Consider the following 20,961-nt stretch of genomic DNA (forward strand, 5'->3'; position numbering starts at 1 on the left):
CGTGAAATGGTCGTTCGACCCCAAATGGGGTCCTGACCCACAGGCTGAGAACCACTGCTTTACAGGGAATATGCCCGGTATTAAGACTCAGAATCAGTCAAGGGCAAGTTTAGTTTCTGTCCACAGAGAGAGTAACTAAACCAGTCTAGAAAGCCCTCCAGCTGCCTAGCACTTGTTTGCTTACTTACAAACACAGTAAAATTTAATTTCTAGTTCAGCTTTAAACCAATCTAAATTGGTGGCTTCTCTCCCAAGGTGCTAAATAGCATAGTTCATTCCTGGAACCTTCTAGGAATGGATTATACAGTTTTCCACATCATTAGCTTTCATTATATCTAGCTATAATGAGTTCTAAATGCTGAGTGAATTAGAAATCCCAGCTTTGTTAGATGAATGTATGCTCTGATATTAAGTTGTGCCACATCATTCATTATTTTATGGAACTGTAATTTTTTTTTCTCTAATTGATGTTAACATTGTTCTGCAGTTTTATCATTCTGCTTATTTTCTCAGGTTCCTCTATTCTAAACATCCCTTTTGTGGCACAGTGATCAGAACCATATACAATATTCCAACAGAGGTTGTATCATGCATTTATATTATACTGGCAGTTTTATCTCCAATTCCTTTCTTCATGATCATCAACATAAAGGAATTTATCTTTCCACCACAAATATATACTGGGTCAACATTTTTGTTAAACATTAAACCACAACTCAGCCACAGCAGCAGCACTTCAGATTCCCATCAATTCACTAAAATGGATCATCAGTGAAAATCAGAATTTTTCACTTTCTATTTTTTTTACATTGAATAACTTTTTCTATCTCTGTTCTCAATTCCCAAGTTGGAGAGAGACTTTTGATGCTCCCTCACCATTTCTTTCTGTTTTAAGCACTCTAAATGATTTGGTATCATCAGCAAGCTTGATAATTTCACTGCTCACTTTTAGCCATGTATGAAAAAATAAATAAATATTCTTGTGGAATATCTCTGCAATGCCTCAAATAGCAAGCTCCATGGAGAAAGAAAATGGCTCTATGTATCTCCTTTCTTTTGCTCAAAAGTTTCCTTAATAGGGAATTATGTCCAGCCCGTACTAACAGAGAAAAGCATTCCAATCCTTGATGTAAACCACTCAGAGTTTCCCTTTGATTTGAAGTGTAAATAGTGTCTTTTATAAAAAGAGCTTTTTATAAATGGCCCAGTGCCACTCCACCATCATTATTCATGGCCTTGTAGCTGCACATGGAAGTTATTCAAAGCAGCAGAGCATCCTCTGCAATAATATGGATACGGTTTTGTTCTTTCCACAAATGTGCTCAACTCCTAAGTATTTTTTTAAACTCAGCCCATCTTTACATTACAGTGTTGTTTCAATATAGATCAAAACCAAGATAACATAGAACAGGCACCAGAGGCCCAATTTCAAGGCCAAAAAAACAGATGGAGCAAAGAGATATTCAAATGGGTCTTCTGTAGTAGAGTATTTTTTTTCTGCTTGTAAAGCTAGATTTATTTTGTTTGATCAATACAGAAAAACTGTCCATTGTGTCTTGTTTAAAACAAGCTATACAGTGTGATATGCCAATGTTGTAAGTAGGATGCTATGGGGTAGGGAGTAGAGCGCTCTGCATAAATCTCCTTTAAGCTGCAGTTCCACACAGCCAAATATGTCTTTGGTTCCAATGATTTGTTGCATTAATCTGACCAAACTCTTTCATAGGCTTATTCCTGCAGTTTTAACAAAAGGGGCCTGGAAGGTTGCTAGAATTTGCCACCAATGTTGCAACCCCAGGAGCTCGTGCTTAGACATGCCATGCAGCCTGTAAGATCCAGTTGATCTCTCTGTAAATACACTGATTCTTGTGGTCATTAAACAATCCATGTATTGTGTTCAAGCCAGGAATGAATGAAAAAGAATTTGAATACGGATCAAAGCGCTATCCTTAGCAGAAATTAATGCTAATAGAAATGAAGTTGCTATTTTAGTGTCTTAATTGGTTTTTAATGGGATGAAGGGTTATATTTATTACCTGATCTTTCTTTTAATATACTGCCCAGAGATACGTTGTCCAAGTTGAGCAGCCATATAAATGTTCCAATTAAAGACAACATTTGTTCTTCCCCAGAAAAACATATATGATACGCATAGAGATTATACTTGTTTTATAATGCAAACTACAAATCTTTTCTATTTCCTCTTTAACCTTTAAGATGTTTTGGTGTGTTTAAAACTATGCCAGCCCTTTGCACATTATAGGGATCTTCTCTAGCCATGTTGGATCAGCCATGAGATCATTCAATATAGTATTCTTATGGTTACTCCAAGAAGTCTGAGGGAGGCAGGGATGGTCTCATAGAAGCAAATTAAGCTCTTTACGGTTAAATATTCTCTTCATCCAGATCTGTCCATGCTGGCTGGGGAATCTAGAAGCTGAATTCTACATAAGCTAAAATTGCCAAGATGAGAAACAGTGATATAAACTGATGCCATGAAGAGTACAATTGCACACCTCTGTTTAGTTCAAAATTTTATTTGAAACAATACTCTACTAAGATCTTTATTTAAAACATTGGAAAAAATGCTGCTAGTAAGAGGAGATAATAAAGAGTCAAGATTTGCCTTGGCAGAAAACTAAATAATTTGAAATGTTGGTTTGTTTTCTTCAAAAGCCCTTTCCCCCCTATATAAAATACATCTTGACCTGGATGTAGGCATGAGGCTGAGTTATAATACAAGACATACAGATTTTTCATCTATTATCTTTCCAAATTTCTCTATCACTATTTATGAGAGACATATTAAACATTCTGGATGCAAAATGCTTTCTTTCCTTTCCTAGGTGCAGATAGTTAATTTCTGGAAAAATTATATTTTCTGCAGATCTCTAAGTTGAAGCCACTACAATTGGAAGTTCAGTTTAATGAGTGTTTTAGTTTTGATCAACAATTGCAAATAGAATTGGGTGTTGTTTCTACTTTTACAGCCACCCAAAAATTCCAAGTTCATGATCCTTACCTAGAAGCTGCAATCTCAGATTTCTGTCTGGCGATGGCTGCTGCTCTCTGAGCACCTTCTATACTCCGGTCCACTTTCTGTCTTATCTTTGCACTTTTTAGAGGTATCACCCGTTTCTTCATGCCTCTGATCAATACATTCATGCGATATTTTCCTTCTTCCTTCTTCCCATCAGGCAATGTGGTACAACCATATCCATGCCGCACATTATCCAGCCATTCGCCCTCATACTTCAGGCCACTTGATCGCTCACTTATGCCAAACCCTGAACGCTTGTCATTCTTCCACTCTCCCATGTAGGATTCTGTGGTGGTGGCATCAATATCAGCATCAAAAGGTGGGAAGTCCTCTCCTTCCACTCCTTCTCCCAGGCTGGCAGTGGAGGCAGCATCACTACCTGTAGAGCTCATCCCACTCTCACTCTTAAGGAAACTGAGTCGACTCCTTTGGCTGGACAAAGAGGTCTTGGAGTCAGATTTCTTGAGTTTCCCGAACAAGGAGCTCCGCCTGAAGAGTCCCCCCTTCTTTAATTTGCCAGCATCAGCATCTGCATACAAGCTGAGAGCAAAGCCACCCCGAGTTATGGTAGGTGACATGGGAACGTGTTCCTGGTTTGCTGATGGCAAATCATGTTGTAGCAGTGTGCCATTGCTATGCTCACTCCGTAGGGATGTAAGGGAGGTTCTTAGAGGGTTGCGGACCACAGCTGCAATACCGTATGGGACACTTTGACGGACTCCATAACCATGGCGCATGCCATTGGTGAACTGGCCTTGATAGGTACCTGGAATCAAAAGTAAGAACTAATCAAATACATCAAATTTCTCTGGAATGCATATGAAAGCATATATACTCAGGCAGCCACAGCCTCTTCTCCGTCTTCTCATATAAATAGTTCCTTATTGCAGGATAACAAGAAGAGAGCTGTACCTTCTTCCCAGTCAGCAAATACAACTTTTCCATCCCCTCTAAGATTAAAGCCAGCATCGGTACGCTGCTTCTGCTGAGGGTGATATTCATTGAAGGCATACATAAAAGCACATCACTCATCAGGACAAGGTTTACAAATCTAGTAAATAGGTGGTGATTGTTCTAATCCTTTGCTGTTTTTTAAAGAATATAAGCATAAAACAGTTTGATTTCCTAGTAAACATTGAAATTATCTAACTAAAATCTTCAGTATTAAATAATACTCCAACTTAAATAGATTTACTATCCAACATGGCAAATATGGATCATGGGGAGAATAAAGTGCATTGGCAATTTCTCTTCATGCGTTTACATTTATTCAAGCTTGTACACTAGGACTAAAATAGAGTTGTATTCCATTTAGATAATTTGTTTCTAAAGCCCAGAAAAAAGGGAAATCATCATGAAATAGGAACTTTTTGAAAGTAAACCATATCAAAATAAAATAATATTTTATGACATACACACAATATTACTTGCTTTTCATTTGCAATATTATATGGAAGGAAAGGGAAACGTTTCATTTAATTAGTTTGTCTTCTGAATTAAAAAAAATGAATATTACTAATTTTTATTACATGGGAATAAAGTGGGATACAAATAAATAAATTCTAAAGTTCATTTCTGATATCACAAAGAAAAGAATGCTAGCTCCTACTTATTGCCGTTGTTTACTTATGGCCAACTAGAGCTTTTAGGAAGTCCACAAGTAGAACATTAGAACAGTGTGCATTGCACGCTACCCAAAATTAATATTCATAAATATAGTATTATCTCTGAACATGAATTTTCTATTTACTCATAGCAGATAATGGTCTAATCCACCGCATCTTGGGGCAGTAAATACCACAATTTAAATAATTAGTGAAAAGAAGACATGGAGGAAGCATGGGGAGATGGGGACCATGGAGAACAACCTTCTCAGTTTGTGCAATTCCAAGAGTCACTGTTCAAGCAGGTGGCTCAATGCATTGTCACCCAGATTGCAGAATGGATTTTACACTTCTGGAGCAACTATTCACCAATTTTGGCACACTCTATAGCATTTCGAAGGAAAATTTGGAGTAAGATGAGGAGCACTAGGGTTTCTTTTTTTCATGCCCCAGTCTATGCAAGGCATTTGCATAAGTGCCAGCACCTCTGACATTACACCAAATGAACAAAAGTACTATAAGAAGAGCTAAACTAGGAATATAGATCTTTGTTTTGTCCTGTACAGATAAGAAGGCATAAGGGGCAGGCATTTAATAATGAAATGGAATCCTTCACATAAACCCTTCTCCTGACATAATTTGGTTTACCTGGCTAAGTGGTGCTGGATCTAGCCCTTAGAATAAATCCAGTTCTTCATTTAGAACAAATGCACTCTCTAAAGAACTTTAAATTATCCCTACTCTATGCTTTACCTAAGCCTGTCTGAATTAAAACACTTTGGACACAGATTGCAAGATTTTCAGGCCAGAATATGAGTAACAGTGTCCTTCCATTAGACCAGTGCTTCTCAACCTTAATAATTTTTAGATGAATGGACTTCAACTCCCAGGATTCCCAACCCAGACATTCTTCTGGGAGTTAATTTTACTCATTTTAAAGTTGCTAAGGTTGAGAAATACTGCATTAGACAATTCCCTCACTGCTGTGTCCTTCTACTTTTCTCTTCCAAGAAAATGATAACCAATCTTCCTATGGGAAGGTTTTATTTAATAATAATAATAATAATAATAATAATAACAACAACAATAATAATAAAGTTAGAAGGGACCTTGGAGGTCATCTAGTCCAACCCCCTGCTTAGGCAGGAAACCCCATACCATTACAGACAAATGGATGTCCAGTCTCTTCTTAAAAACTTCCAGTGTTGGAGCATTCACAACTTCTGGAGGCAGGCTGTTCCACTGATTAATTGTTCTAATTGTCAGGAAATTTCTCCTTAGTTCAAGTTGCTTCTTTCTATGGTTAGTTTCCATCCGTTGCTTCTTGTCCTGCCTTCAGGTACTTTGGAGAATAGCTTGACTCCCTCTTCTTTGTGGCAACCCCTGAGATATTGGAATACTGCTATCATGTCACCCCTCGTCCTTTTCTTCATTAGACTAGACATACCCAATTCCAGCAACTGTTCCTTATATGTTTTAGCTTCCAGTCCCCTAATCATCTTTGTGGCTCTTCTCTGTACTCTTTCTAGATTGTCAACATCTTTTTTACTTTGTGGTGACCAAACTTAAACATATTTATACTTAAAGTGTGTGTGGGGGGGTGCTTGGGTGTGTGTGTGTCTGTCTGTATGTATGTCAGCATGGTTTTATATAGAAAGAGATAGTCACATACATTACATTGAAATAATAGAAAGAAACAAAATATCAAATATAGTCAAAACAGTTTTAAAATTACCTTCTTTGCATATCATTCCATTGTAATAGTTTCTGTACCTCCTTTTACTAGCACTGCTGAAATATGGTATTGGTTAAGATTTCAGTTTAGTAGAGAGAAGGTTATTAGTTCAAAACTTGACAGATTTTTTTTTAACATTACCGTTTTTATTTTACATTATTATTTTACTTTCCTTGTGTAGCTAGTTTTCCCTTGGACTTTAAAAAAAAATTCAGGGGAAAATTAGCTGCTCAAAAACATAGAATTAAAAATATTCTGCTGACTTTAAATCACCAGTTTTCTTTTAAGTTAAAGATTGCAACCACTTCATTATTTCAGCAAAAGAGGAAAAAGGAGACACAGAATTGGAAGCATTAGCTCAGCTGAATAAGCCACTCTTCTGCAGAGCAGTCGATAAATAGCTGAATCCCTTCAAGTGAAGTGCTCTGGCTCAAATGAACAAAATATGAAAAAGAGTATTTTGGAAGTGGAAGAGAGAAACATGTTCTGAAATTAATTTGAAGGTGAATGGGGGATTAATTAATGGACATCATCTATTTTTGCCCTCCAGAAACAGTTGCTTTTCTATTATAATGACAGGGCAACCTGGCAGTACAAATAACCTCTAAGACAGTGGTTCTGCCCTGCTGAGCCCGCCAAAAGTCCCATTCTGCAAACGGTGCTGCAAGTTGTCTGCAGCGAAGGTGAGCTGTCTGGAAGTTTCCGCCCCTCCCTGCTGAGCAACTACTAAAAATGTAAGTAAAAGAGGGCCAGGGGTGGGAGGTGGGAGGCCGGCGGGTGCAGGGAGGGTTGCTGGCATGCGTGGGGCCCGGCGGGTGCCTTACCTCCCTTGGGCTGGGCCAGCTGGTGGCCCAGCTGGTGGTCGGCCTGCGCCGTCCCTGCCGCTTGCCAGCTATGCCTCGGCCAGCGCAGGGGACATCACCACGCATGCGCGGCGCTCCCAGGCAGGGAAAGTCCTCGACTTATGACCAGTTGGGTAGTCCTCAACTTACGACCGGTTGGGTAGTCCTCGACTTACGACCAGTTGGGGGTTGCGGCATTAAAAAGGTTGAGAACCACTGCTCTAAGAGTTTAGTCATATATACAGGAAGCAACCCCTTTATGGATTACTGCCTTGTCGTAGCGAAGGGGCTTGCATAACTCAATGAAGCTATAAGCTATGCCGTGCAGGGCCACCCAAGACGGACAGGTTATAGCAGAGAGTTCTGACAAAATGTGATCCACTGGAGAAGGAAATGGCAAACCACTCCAGTATCTTTGCCATGAAAACCCCATGGACAGTACTAAAAAGCAAAAAGATATGACGCTGGAAGATTAGCCCCTCAGGTCGGAAGGTGTCCAATATGCTACTGGGGAAGAGCAGAGGGCTAGTACTAGTAGTGCCAGAAAGAATGAAGCGACTGGGCCAAAGCCGAAAGGACGCTCAGCTGTGGATATATCTGGTGGTGAAAGGAAAGTCCGATGCTGTAAAGATTTTTTCTCCATAGGAAACTGGAATGTAAGATCCATGAATCAAGGCAAGCTAGAGTAGTCAAAAAGAAAATGACAAAGACTGAAAATCGCCTCTAGGATCAGCGAAAAAAGGGACAGGAATGGTGAATGTGAAAACAGATGACCAAAGGTAGCTACTGTGGGCAAGATCCCTCAGAAGAAAGTGGAGTACTTATCATTAATGTCAACTAAAAGGACTCAGGAAAAGCAACTACTGGGATACAACCCCAAAATGACAGAATGATTCCAAGTCGAATCAAGCAAACAATTAAATATCACAAAGTCCAATCTATGCCCCAACCACTGGTGCTGTTTCCTGAAGAGGATGAAATGAACGTCTATGAAATGCCATACAGCACCTTATAGGAATTAACAACCAAAAAATTGATCTTCCTTATAACATGGGGGATTGGAATCTTAAGGTAGGAATCCAAAAAGATACCGGAATAACAGGCAAGTTTGACCTTGGAGTACAAAATGAAGCAGGGCACAGGCTAATAGAATTTTGTCAAGAGAATACGATGGTCATAACAAACACTCTTTTCCAACAACCCAAGAGACGGCTCTACACATGGACATCACCAGGCGGTGGTGAAATCAGATTGACTATGTGCTCTGCAGCCAAAGATGGAGAAGCTCTATACAGTCAGTAAAAACAAGACCAGGAGCTGACTGTGGCTCAGATCATGAGCTTCTCGTTGCAAAATTTAGGCTTAAATTGAAAGTAGTAGTAGCACTAGGCCACTCAGGTATGAACTAAATCATATTCCTGATGCTGATGAATATACAGTAGAGGTGACAAATAGATTTAAGGAACTGGATCTGATAGACAGAGTGCCTGAAGAACTATGGATGGAAGTTCGCAACATTGTACAAGAGGTAGCAACTAAAAACCATCCCAAAGAAAAAGAAATGCAAGAAAGCAAAATGGCTGTCTGAGGAAGCTTTGCAAATAGCTGAGGAAAGAAGGGAAGTGAAAGGCAAAGGAGAAAGAGAAAGATACACCCAATTGAATGCAGAATTCCAGAGAGTAGCTAGAAGAGATAAGAATTCCTTCTTAAATGAACAGTGCAAAGAAATATAAGAAAACAACAGAATAGGGAGGACCAGAGATCTCTTCAAGAAAATTGGAGATATGAAGGGAACGTTTCATGCAAAGATGGGCATGATAAAGGACCAAAATGGCAGGGACCTAACAGAGGCAGAAGAGATTAAGAAGAGATGGCAAAACTACACAGAAGAACTAGACAAGAATGAGCTTAACATCCCAGATAACCACAATGAGATGGTCACTGACCTCGAACCAGACATCCTAGAATGTGAAGTGAAATGGGCCTTAGAAAATCTGAGCAACAACAAGCTAGTGGAGGTGACAGTATTCCAGCTGAGCTATTCAAAATCTTAAAAGACGATGCAGTAAAAGTGCTACACTCAATTTGCCAGCAAATTTTGAAAACTCAACAGTGGCCACAGGATTGGAAAAGGTCAGTTTACATTCCAATTCCAAAGAAAGGCAATGCCAAAGAATATTCAAACTATCGCACCATTGCACTCATTTCACATGCTAGTAAGTTATGCTTAAAATCCTACAAGCTAGACTCCAGCGGTATGTGGATCGAGAACTACCAGAAGTACAGGCAGGATTTCGAAGAGGCAGAGGAACTAGAGATCAAATTGCCAACATACGCTGGATCATGGAGAAAGCTAGGGAGTTCCAGAAAAACATATACTTCTGCTTCATTGACTATGCAAAAGCCTTTGATTGTGTGGATCACAACAAATTGTGGCAAGTTCTTAAAGAGATGGGAGTACCAGACCATCTCATTTGTCTCTTGAGAAACCTATATGCGGGTCAAGAAGCAACAGTGAGTACTGGACACGGAACCACTGATTGGTTCAAAATTGGAAAAGGAGTCCGGCAAGGCTGTATACTGTCGCCCTTCCTATTTAACTTATATGCAGAGCACATCATGAGAAAGGCAGGGCTAGATGAATCAAAAGTTGGAATTAAGATTGCCGGGAGAAATATCAACAACCTAAGATATGCAGATGATACCACTCTAATGGCAGAAAGTGAAGAGGAACTAAAGAGCCTCTTGATGCGGGTGAAGAAGGAGAGTGCAAAAGTTGGCTTGAAACTCAACATTAAAAAACCAAAATTATGGCATCCGGCCCTCTCAATTCCTGCAATCGATGGGGAAGAATGGCATTATGACGATTTGTATTTTCTGGCTCCAATAGCACCTCAGATGGGACTGCACAAGAAATTAAAGACGCTTGCTCCTGGGGAGGAAAGCTATGGCAAATCTAGACAGCCTACTAAACGCAGAGGCATCCCCCTGCCAACAAAAGTGCATATTAGTCCAAGGCCATAGGTTTTCCCGAGTTTGTGCAATTTATTTGGCTGTGAAAGTTGGACCATAAGAAAGGCTGAGCGCAAATAATTGAAGCCTTTGACTATGGTGCTGGAGAAGACTCCTGCCGAGTCCTTGGACTGCAAGGCATTCAAACCGGTCAGTCCTAGAAGAGATCAACCCTGACTGCTCTTTAGAAGTCCAGATCCTGAAGTTGAAACTCAAATACTTTGGCTACCTAATGAGAAGGAAGGACTCACTGGAGAAGGGCCTAATGCTGGGAAAGATTGAGGGCATAGAAGAAGGGGACGACAGAGAATGAGATGGCTGGATGGAGTCACTGAAGCAGTAGATGTGAACTTAAATGGATCCAGAAGATGGTAGAGGACAGGAAGACCTGGAGGAACGTTGTCCATGGGGTTGCGATGGGTCGGACACGACTTCGCAATTAACAACAACAGGAAGCAAAATCATTCAATTTCTATATAAGAAATAGCTGGTTCAGAGAATCTGCATAACTTGTAGAAGTATGAAACATCTTTTAAATAGCTATTGAGGGGCAACTAAATTTCATCTCAATATTTGCAAAAGTTTTACATATCTGACTAAGGCAAGGTGGCTAGCATTTCAGTCTGTCTGTCCTATCTATCTATCTATCTATCTATCTATCTATCTATCTATCTATCTATCTATCTATCATCTATTTTATCTATCTATCTTTCGTCTATCTATCTCTAACAATTGTTCTGGATGACAGTACTCCATGCTTTATCATTTTTTTGTTATATGAATTCTCAGTTGAAAATTATTTAAATGTAAAAAAAAAACCCTTCTTTTCCATAGCGAATTTAAACTTTTCACAGAAAAAGGTTGGTCCCTTTACCCACAATTAGCACCAAACATTATTCTTCCTCACTTCAGAGATTCTATCTTGCTTCATTGTCCACCTTTTGTTGACATGGTTACCTCAGCAACAAACAACACTACTTCTTCACCCCCGAAACTTTTCTTCTATTCCTCACACACTGTTTCAAATTCCATTCCAAAATTAGTAAACTACCCTCCCCTACTCTTCATTCATCTTGGGTATCCTGGAATGAAATATGCTAAGGAAATACAAATATTTATTCCCAGTAAAAAGACAGTAGCTCCCCCAAGGATTTGCATTCTCATAGGCAAAGGGCCAAGAACAAATGAAGAATTTTTATGGACTCTGATCCCCATAGCTCACCAATGAGGTCTATCATATCAACAAAGGACAATAATCCTTAAAGATCTACAAAAAAAACACACTAAAAAGACAAGGAAGAGTCCAGAAAAAAAATACACAAAATACAATAGATAAGACTCTGGAATGAATTACAATAGGGTGTAAACAAGTGAGCACCTTATAGACAAGATTATTGACTTGATCAATTTCTTCCTTATTAATTTTCACTGCCTTATATTATGCTGTAATATTAAGATCCAGAAGACACTTCGTATAAAAATATCCTTACAAGATTTTCCCTTTCGCTCAAGTATATGTAAATTTAACATTTAAGCTAAATTGCTAATGAATAATTCTTGTAAAAAGGTTAATGTACAAAAAAAAATCATGAGAACAGGGCAAGGAAGTTAGGTACAAATAATTAATGCATTTGGTCAATTAAAAAATGGAAATCCTGTATTGAAATGTCAGGATTCTTTTAAAAAGGAAATCGAATTAGGAAGCAATTCTGCAGAATAGTTATGTAGAATATTATAAAGGTGAATTTAATATTACTATAGAGTGTAAGGAAGGAAGAAAGCTTCTGAAGCACAGAAAAGGATAATTCTTTTCTTATCTTGAGTCCCTTGGGATTGGGCGGCATATAAATAAAAATAAATAAATAAATAAATAAAATATCTTCTCACACCAAATATGACTTAAATAGTAGCTTCAAAGACTGTATTCCAGATTGTATTTCTGAATTTTAATTTATACATTATATATTAATACAGTTTGTTTAAAGTATCTATTTTTCTCTTGCTCACTTTTTTTCTCTCTTTCTGTATATATGTTTGTATGTGTGTTTGTATGCAGACACATGAGCATGCACAGGTACAAAGAGGTATACATAATTTTGCAAACTATTCAAGAGTGGAGAAGTGTTTAATTCAGCTTTCCTCCGTGCATTCCAGATATAATGGTACTTCAGAAATTGTGGTGTCAATAGACAATAAACTGGACTAAACCACATTTTGGAGGATTACAAGACCTATTAGATGCCATTAGGTTTTGTACTGGGTGGAAAAACTCTTCTATTCATGACCTGTTATTGTAATATCCTCTTTTCCAGAGATGGATGTAAACTAACTTTCAAAGGCAGCAGATATCTTTGGAGAGATTGAGAGATGAGGTGATCTTGATAGATCACAACTTGAATATGAGCCATCAGAATGATGCAACTTTTTTTTTAAAAAAAAAAAAAGCAGACTTCATCAAAAGAAACACAGTGTTCAGATCAAGTGAAATGTGGTTCTTCTCTGCTATGTATTGGTAAGATCAACAAAGAATCCAGTTCTGGCTTCATGTTTAATTGAAGGATTTTAACCAACAGAAACAGATCAGTGACAGCAACTAAGAAGATAAAGGGCCTGGAAGGAAAAAAAAAACAAGAAACATGGAGAGATTTGGGATATGTTTAAGAGAAAACTGTGGGAAGACTTGGTAACTCTCCATGTATCCAAATTGCTGTTATAGCACAGAATTGTTCAAAGGTGTTTCAGAAAAAAATCAAGCAATAGTGGGCTTAAGTTACAAACAAACAGATTTTGGACAGACATCAGGAAAAAAAATCCTAATGATAAGAGCTATTTACAGTGCAACAGATTGACTTAGAAAGTGATACTTTTCTTTGCTGGATGTGTTTAAAGAGGCTGGATGGACATCAATCAGAGATAAAATAAGAGATTTCTCTGCACTAAGCAGGAAGTTGGACTGGATGTTCTCCAAAGTCCCTTCCAATCTTTAATTCTATGATTATATATGCAGGCCCCCATAGAGGGGAACAAAAATGTATATGGCTGCCCAATTAATGCTCAGTGATTCCAAGTGGTTTACAAAGATAAAAAAACTCAATATAAAAATAACTAAGAAGCAATAAGCTCCACTCCCCTGCACATAACTATCAGATAAGTCATTTGATAGCATCCCACTCAGGTGTCCCCAGGCCCATTGGCAAAACCAGGTCTTCAGGGCTTCGCGAAAGAGTGTCAAAATGGGACACTCTTATGCATGTAGTATCTGAATTTGAATGGAGATTCTATAGTCCACTTTATACTATTGGACTGTAGCTCTCATCACTCCTAATCCTGTTTTAGCATCTGAGATTGGAAGATGCTAAACTATTTATGATAGACACTTCATTCTAAAGCTTTTTTCATCTATTGTCTTACTAACAGAACTAATAAAGAGCTCCTATAAAATCTTCTGCTGAATCCATACCATATTTTAACACTACTTGAGGCAACAGTCTTTGGCTGGATTTACAAATTGCACTATGGCATGTTTCTGTTCATTATGATTTATTGAATAAACCACAGCAGTCTTTGTCTACAGAATAAGCTAAGCCAAATCCAAACAAATGTGATCGTACTAAATTGTAAGGTAGTTTCCTTGGGCTAATTCAAATTCTGTGTGGATTTGTTAATGGTTGAGTATAAACCCAGCCTTTGTGGAAACTGCCTTACAATGCCACATAAAAGACCTGTGGAAGAAATGTTTCCATCTAAAATAAGGATGTTAACATTTGTGCAACCATTGTAAGTGTACAATGGGCTAATATTCATAAGTTGATACCTTTTTTTCAAAGGTGATCTATTAGTTTATTTCATGACAAATTATGAATTAAAAATGAGAATGTTTCCCTTCAGACTCTCCTTGGAAAGGAACAGAAAAATAAAAGATTTGTAGCTGTAGAATATAAAATAACTTCATGACAGTATACGCAACTGAAGCACTCAGTTGTGAAGACAAGCACATTCATCATCAGATTTAGACAATTTTTTTCTAAAGCATGTAGCATAAACCATATAATTTTTTTTGTTCTTGCTAATGACAACCTGGAATATGCTGCAGATAGGAAGCAGCTGTGCAGGTAAATTCATCTTCTGATTTCTGAGTGGCACAGTAGGAACATAACTTACTAATGCAATCTTCATCACAAATAACCCATGCCTTGAAAATGTTCAATGTGAGTTAAGAGGTATTGGTATAATTTAATACTAGACAGCTATTGTGCATGTCAATAATAAGAAATGTCTCAAGTTTTTTTCATTCATTAATAATGAAGTCCTACATGTACTCCATATACTGTAATTCAGTCTCATGAAATTCAGTAGCACTTACTGAATTTCATACAGATGAGTATGTATAAGATTACAATTTATCTATTCCTAGCTATTACAGCTATCATTTGAATATTTTGTTCAAATAAGAACAAAAGTTTTTCATCTTTCACTTAGAAATCTATTTCTCTTGTTTTCAATGGAAAGTAAGCATAAGCTGCTCACCCCATATATTAAGTCGAACAGGCCTAGAGTCTCAGATAAACTTACATGGCAAAAATGTACCACCAATAAGTACATTTTGACACCTGCTGGTGAACATTTTTTTCAGTTGTTCCTAATGGCTGTGCATTTATCCAAGCAGCACCTCACTCTTTCTCATTGCTTGTCTGGGTTTGGGTTTGGGTTTTGCACATCAACTCTCAACCACATAATTATTTGTTGGACAGAACTAAGCACTCATTATTTTGTTAAACACACACAAAAAGCTATTCAGTTGGACTGTCCATAATCCATGTGAGACTATATACAGAATACATTAAAATGCAAATAAATGTGTTGTTTAGTTTAGAACAGCTGAAAAAAAATCATTATTAAACAATCTTCTTCCTTACCAAGAATCATGACCAGACTATGCAATATATCTAACTGCTTGAAGTTTGCCTTGAATTTTCCAGAAAAGAAGTGCAAATATTTGAGGTTTCTTAATGAGTCACTTATGTAATGGTATGGTTTCTAGTCACAAATTGTTTAATCACAATATCGGGCTGATACAATATTCCAGACAAGTCACATCTTGGCATATCAACGTTTGTCTTGGACCAGTGATCATGCACAGAAACATACTTGATACATTGGGTTTTATTAAGTTGTTCTCAAGATTTCTGATTCTGTGGTAAGCATCTCCTTGTTCATTATGTCTGCTGGATAAGAGCTGGTACCTACTTCTAGATACTATATGAATTGTATGGTGGATGCTCAACCAATCAGCAAAGAATGAACCATACTATGAAATGAATGCTTATCCAATGAGCTTCGAGCTGACACATCTTGCACTGCAAAGAAGATTAATCAGTGATGGAATTGTATCAGGAGTCAAATTGTAATTGGGCAGTTGACACCAAATATAATTAAACCGTAAAATGCAGGTAAGATGCAGATACACAGATTAATTCAGAAATGGTGATGGGAAAGCTGTGTGGGACATGTATATGACATATATATATAAAATGCAAAATTTGTACATACACACACTCATTTATATACAGAGGGAAAACTACATACAGCTGCAATTTCATGAATAAGACACACATCTGGAGAGATTAAATATTACATTCTACTCCAAGGCCTTTTCACGTCACCTCTTTTCAGGAATCAGAACTGAAATATTTTCCCTCAAGACTGCAGCTTTGGGACTCTTAGCCCACATAGCACATTGTCCATGCCCCATCTGGGAAGGAACTGGCAGCCAACCACATCTTAGCCAGTCTTACCTCCATCAGCATAAGTCTCTGTGCCATATCCATCTTGCAGCCCGTTATTCCAGGTACCTTCATACTTTGCTCCATTGCTGATATTCTGCCTTATGCCATATCTTCCCTTGAAACCATGGGTCCATTCACCTTTGTAAAGCCATCGTCCTTTGGTTTCAATCCCTAAGCCATGGCGCTTTCCTTGAGACCAGTAACCCTCGTAGGTATTGCCACTGGGCCACGTGTATACCCCCACCACTTCAAATCCATAGTTCCAAGAGCCAGAGTATTCGCCCTGACCCTTGGGGCCAGTACAGATGCCATGCCCATGGGCTTTGCCACCTTCCCAGCCCCCACAGTAGGCTCCTCCATCATCAAAATCAAATCTTCCACCACTCATGATACACAACCAAAGTTAGACAGCCACTCTTCTCTTTTGCTCCTCTTTTCCTTCCTCTTCTCTTCTTCTCTCTTGCCTATTTAGTCAGATTATGGCTCCATTATTGGAAGTACGAGAGCCTGATTCAATTGCTGCATAGCCAGTTCAGCTGAACCACTTTCCAAGAGCCCAAGAACAGGAAATTGCTGTGGGATAGAAGTCCCTGTTGATCGAGGCCAGGATCGGGCCAGGGAACTCAGAAAGTAGCCCTGCTTGGTTCTACAGAACCATTACCCAAGAAGGCATGGAGATGTTGATTAGAGATACAAACTACTTCCTGGTCTTGGAAAGAATGGGATTGAAGTTCCCCCTCAGCTGTACAGTTCTAGCCTTTACATCCTTGATCAGACCCGGGGCAAAAGTTGTAACTTTTTTTTCCCTCCACTACAATAGTTGTATTGGCTTTATATCATCCTTGCAATCTCCTCAAAAATCCCCCCACGATCCATTTCTTTGAGAGTCCGTGCAGATCTGCAGGAGCGCTCTCTCTTTAATCTCCTTCCCGGACTGTACCTATCCCGACTGCTTGCTTCCTCGTTGCTTTTCCTCTTTCCCTTAGTTCCTGTGCCCGAGATGCCGGTCCCAGCCGATGCCAGCGTTTGTACTATCCCGTAGGGCAGGCTATCCACGGCTCCGACTCTCCTCCAGAGTCTCTTCCTATTTTTCGCCTCCTCCTCCTCTGCCAAGGAAAAGGTCAAAGCTGCCCTAACAAGGCCATCGGCTCCCTAGAGCTGCTCCTAAAATAGACCCCCTCGCCCAGCCCCCTTTCTAGGACCCTTTTACGGAGGAGAGAGGAACCACCCCTTCGGGGCCGGAATAAAAATGAATAATCTTTGAGGAGGAGAAGAGGGACCGAGGAAGCAAGTGTGTACTTTAAAAATAGCAGCCTGGGAAGCTCTGGGAACGACGGAGCGGAGGATGGAGGGGGGAGAAGGTGGAGGCGGGAGTCGCGGTTCCGCCCGGCTGTCTGCGCCGAAGTTTTCAGGAGGGCTGCGCTAGAAGCAGCTTCTTCTCCTAAGCGCGAGGGTGGGGACAAGGAGAGCATGAATGGAGCCATGAACCGAGAGGTTAGGAGGCAGGACTGGAAGGGGCACCACCGGCGAATCCGGGTTTTGTGACTTTGGCTGAGCGTACTTTGATGGGCCGGGAAGGCAACGGGCTCTCTCCGGAAGATTCGGTCAAGTTTTCTTCAATTTTTTTTTTCCCGGGGAAATTGGGGCTGTGTACTCGCTGTCTCCCCCGCTGGCCCTTAAGACAACCCTTCGGTTTCGCCACTGGAGGAAGTCGGTTTCCCTTTGCGAGCGCCGCCGCCACAAGGCGTCCTTCCTCTCCGCTGACCTTCTCTGTGCTGCGGGGAGCCCGGCCAGGTGCAAATAGGCAACCGGCTTTGAAAAGCCACAGCCAGCCCTTTGCCTGCGGCCGCAGATTCCGCTCACTGTAGCAACTGTACGTGACTAATTCGCCGTGCGGGCATGAACTTTTAATAAGCGTTGGTTACTCAGATCTCAGAAAAATACTCTTATGCTCCTTGCTCTTACGGAAGATTTCTTTCTCTGCCGCTACAGCTGCAATCACAAACATGCTTCATCAGTATTCAAGCGTTGAACTGGGATTGGGGGAAAACCTAATTCTTTTCTTAATGATAAGGCTCAGGGGTAACTTTGGGCCAATTTCTCCCAGTCCAATCCATCTTAAAAAAGAGTTGCTGTACATTTCCTTAAAGAGTGACAGTCTTGGATACTTTTAAGATGTGTAGGCTTCAACTCCCAAAATTCCCCAGGCAATTGAAGTCCACAGAAGTTGTCCAGTTTGAGAAACACTGATGTAAACGCAGTAACTACAAAGTGACCTAATCTGAGTTCACATAACACAACACATTATGATCAAGAGATAATGACAATTCATTAAAAATTCATTATAAGCCGAGGTGGCGCAGCAGTTAGAGTGCAAGTACTGCAGGCTACTTTAGCTGACTGTGTTCAGCAGGTCAATGGTTCAAATCTCACCAGCTCAAGGTTGACTCAGCCTTCCATCCTTCCGGGGTAGATAAAATGAGGACCTAGATTGTTGGGGGCAATGTAAATATATATATACATTGCTTACTGGTGTACACCGCTTAGAGAGTGCTTGCACTTAAAAGCGGTATATAAGTCTCATAAATAAATTCAGCCTTTTTACTTTGGGGTTAAAATGATCTTTTTTTTTCTGATCTTAAATAACTGAGACTGCCTAATATATTGGGTCTAGAAATGACCTAGTTAAGTTTGTTGTGTGAACAATCCACCAGAAAGCTTTGGGCAGCAGTCATTTTTCTCCTCAACAAAGATTTTGTTCAATAAAAAGACATGGTTTTCCCATTTGAATAGGAGGAATTAAACTTAACTTACATGATTGTAGGTGCAATAAAGTACACAAATATTTCAATTGTAATTCTTTAAAAAAGTCAAAACAATTACAAACAACAAAATTGTAAAAAACAAAATTCTTCAGAAAGTTTTAAAAAAACAATCATGACAAGAATACCAAACTTTTTGGAACAGAGGGCATATCTGAATTTTAAAAGCATCAAAATTTTAATCACAAAATGAATGCTAGAAAATTTCTAGTGGATACAGCCAGTCTAAAAATACAATATTTCACAGTAAGGCAAATGTGTAACACTAAAGGACAATAATTTCCAATATCATATATGGGAGAAGCAAGTCTGAGTTCCCAAACACAAACTCACTATTTTTAATTCATAATTGTCTTCCTCTAAGTTTAATATTTTACCCACGACACACATTGCCAGTTTGGAATATAGAGCAATTTCAGCCTTCACTTAGAAATATTTCAAGTGGAAAGTTGGCCAAAGCTGATATTTGATCAATTTATGGGGGTCGGATGCATCACGTGACTTCGCAAGTTTGCCATGCCTGATTTATACTGAGGGGTTTCATTATTAAGCACCAATACTCATTTGCAATATTTGCCCTTTGTTAGTTATATTTCTGAGTTTTAATTGTAAAGCTAACCTCATAAACCTTCACCAGTAAGCATATTTTTATAATTGCAGAATCCAAATGAGAAACTTCTATTTCTGTTACAAAATTTTAGTAGAAAATTTGTTAAAGAAAACTAATTGGTAACCTTAATTTAATAACTAAAAGATTTCTTTCTTCACTTAAAAAAGCAAATCATTTTTAGCCAAATTCTATAATACTCAACCCAGAGAACTCCCTCTGTATTATGCAAGCTGAAATCATGCTTATTTCCTGAGAATGTACAGGAAACAGGTGGTCTTATACAAGAGCAGAAGAAAAAGTGGAGATGTTACTTCTGACACGTTATACAGCCACTTCAATAATTATTGCCAAGAATTCATTAGTTTCAAAACTGTAATTGCTTGCACAGTGCAAAGTACACAATACAGAAAATGCTCAAAGCACTTCATATACTATATTTGCAATGAACTGCCATTCACAAATCTGATATTTGTCTGGGTTGTGAAAGAAAATCATTTCAAGCGCCTCCAAGTCACCTATTGTCTGTGATTTGCAATTGTTTTTTTACAACCCTAACTAGAGTGTTGAAGCCGCACAGAAAAGCAGCTCAATAATGTTCATATAACAGAGAAGCAATAAACCTTGACTGACTCTGGGCAATTGCAAATAAATGCTTATCTCAAGAGTAGCATCTTCCTAGGGAGCTATTAGATCAGGGGGTCTTCAAACTTGGCCCTTTTATGACTTGTGGACTTCAACTCCCAGAATTCCTCAGCCAGGCATGCTGGCTGAGGAATTCCGGGAGTTGAAGTCCACAAGTCATAAAAGGGCCAAGTTTGAAGACCCCTGTATTAGATCCTTGCTGGACAGTATAAAACATAGGAAGTTCTGGGCCAGAAAACAAGAGACCTCAGAACAAAGTAATGGCTGCCTTCCCCATGATTTACAATTCCTTGAATCTCTAGTTAATATTCTGACTGTAAATTCTGTGGATTTTATTCCCATATCAGCTGGACAACACTAAACTGAATTATGAGAAAACACCATGTAAACATTAGCCATTGCCACATTAGATGTAAGAAATTGGATAGGTTACAGGTAGTTCTCAACTTAGAACTGTTTGTTTAGTGACTGTTTGAAGTTACAACATGGCCATGGTCACATGATCAAAATTTGAACTCTTGGCAACTGCCAGTTGCATGTGACCATCATTTGTGAACTGACAAGCAAAATCAATGAGGAAGCCAGATTCACTTAACAACCATGCTACTAATTTAACAACTGCTGTGATTCACTTAACAAATGTGGCAAGAAAGGTCGTAAAATGGGGGCAAAACTCACTTAACAAATGTCTCACTTAGCAATACAAATTTTGGACTCGATTGTGATCATAAATCGAGGACTACCTGTACTTATGTGACATAAAGCTTTTAAGGTTGGCTTCCACTAGGATGGTTATGTCAAGGGAGAACTGGATTCTTTCACCTTTGAATGAATTTCTGGTTTTAAGTTAGAGACATATTTGTGAATT

General features: G+C 39.0%; 1 protein-coding gene across 1 annotated transcript in view; it reads right to left on the reverse strand.

Annotated features, from left to right (window-relative positions):
• JPH2 (junctophilin 2) overlaps positions 1 to 17,158 on the reverse strand; it is a 77,585-nt gene extending 60,427 nt beyond the window's left edge. Inside the window, exons 1-2 of the mRNA XM_039351274.1 lie at positions 16,029 to 17,158; positions 3,023 to 3,806 (exon numbers count right to left, since the gene is read on the reverse strand). Coding sequence (XP_039207208.1) covers positions 3,023 to 3,806; positions 16,029 to 16,407 — 1,163 coding nt within the window. The 5' untranslated portion in view covers positions 16,408 to 17,158. The remainder of the gene's footprint in view (positions 1 to 3,022; positions 3,807 to 16,028) is intronic.
• Positions 17,159 to 20,961: the final 3,803 nt, after the last annotated feature.

Source organism: Crotalus tigris, unplaced genomic scaffold, assembly GCF_016545835.1.
Source record: "Crotalus tigris isolate CLP2741 ecotype Arizona unplaced genomic scaffold, ASM1654583v1 scf7180000018371.15429387391:27106975, whole genome shotgun sequence".
Classification (NCBI taxonomy): Eukaryota; Metazoa; Chordata; class Lepidosauria; order Squamata; family Viperidae; genus Crotalus; species Crotalus tigris.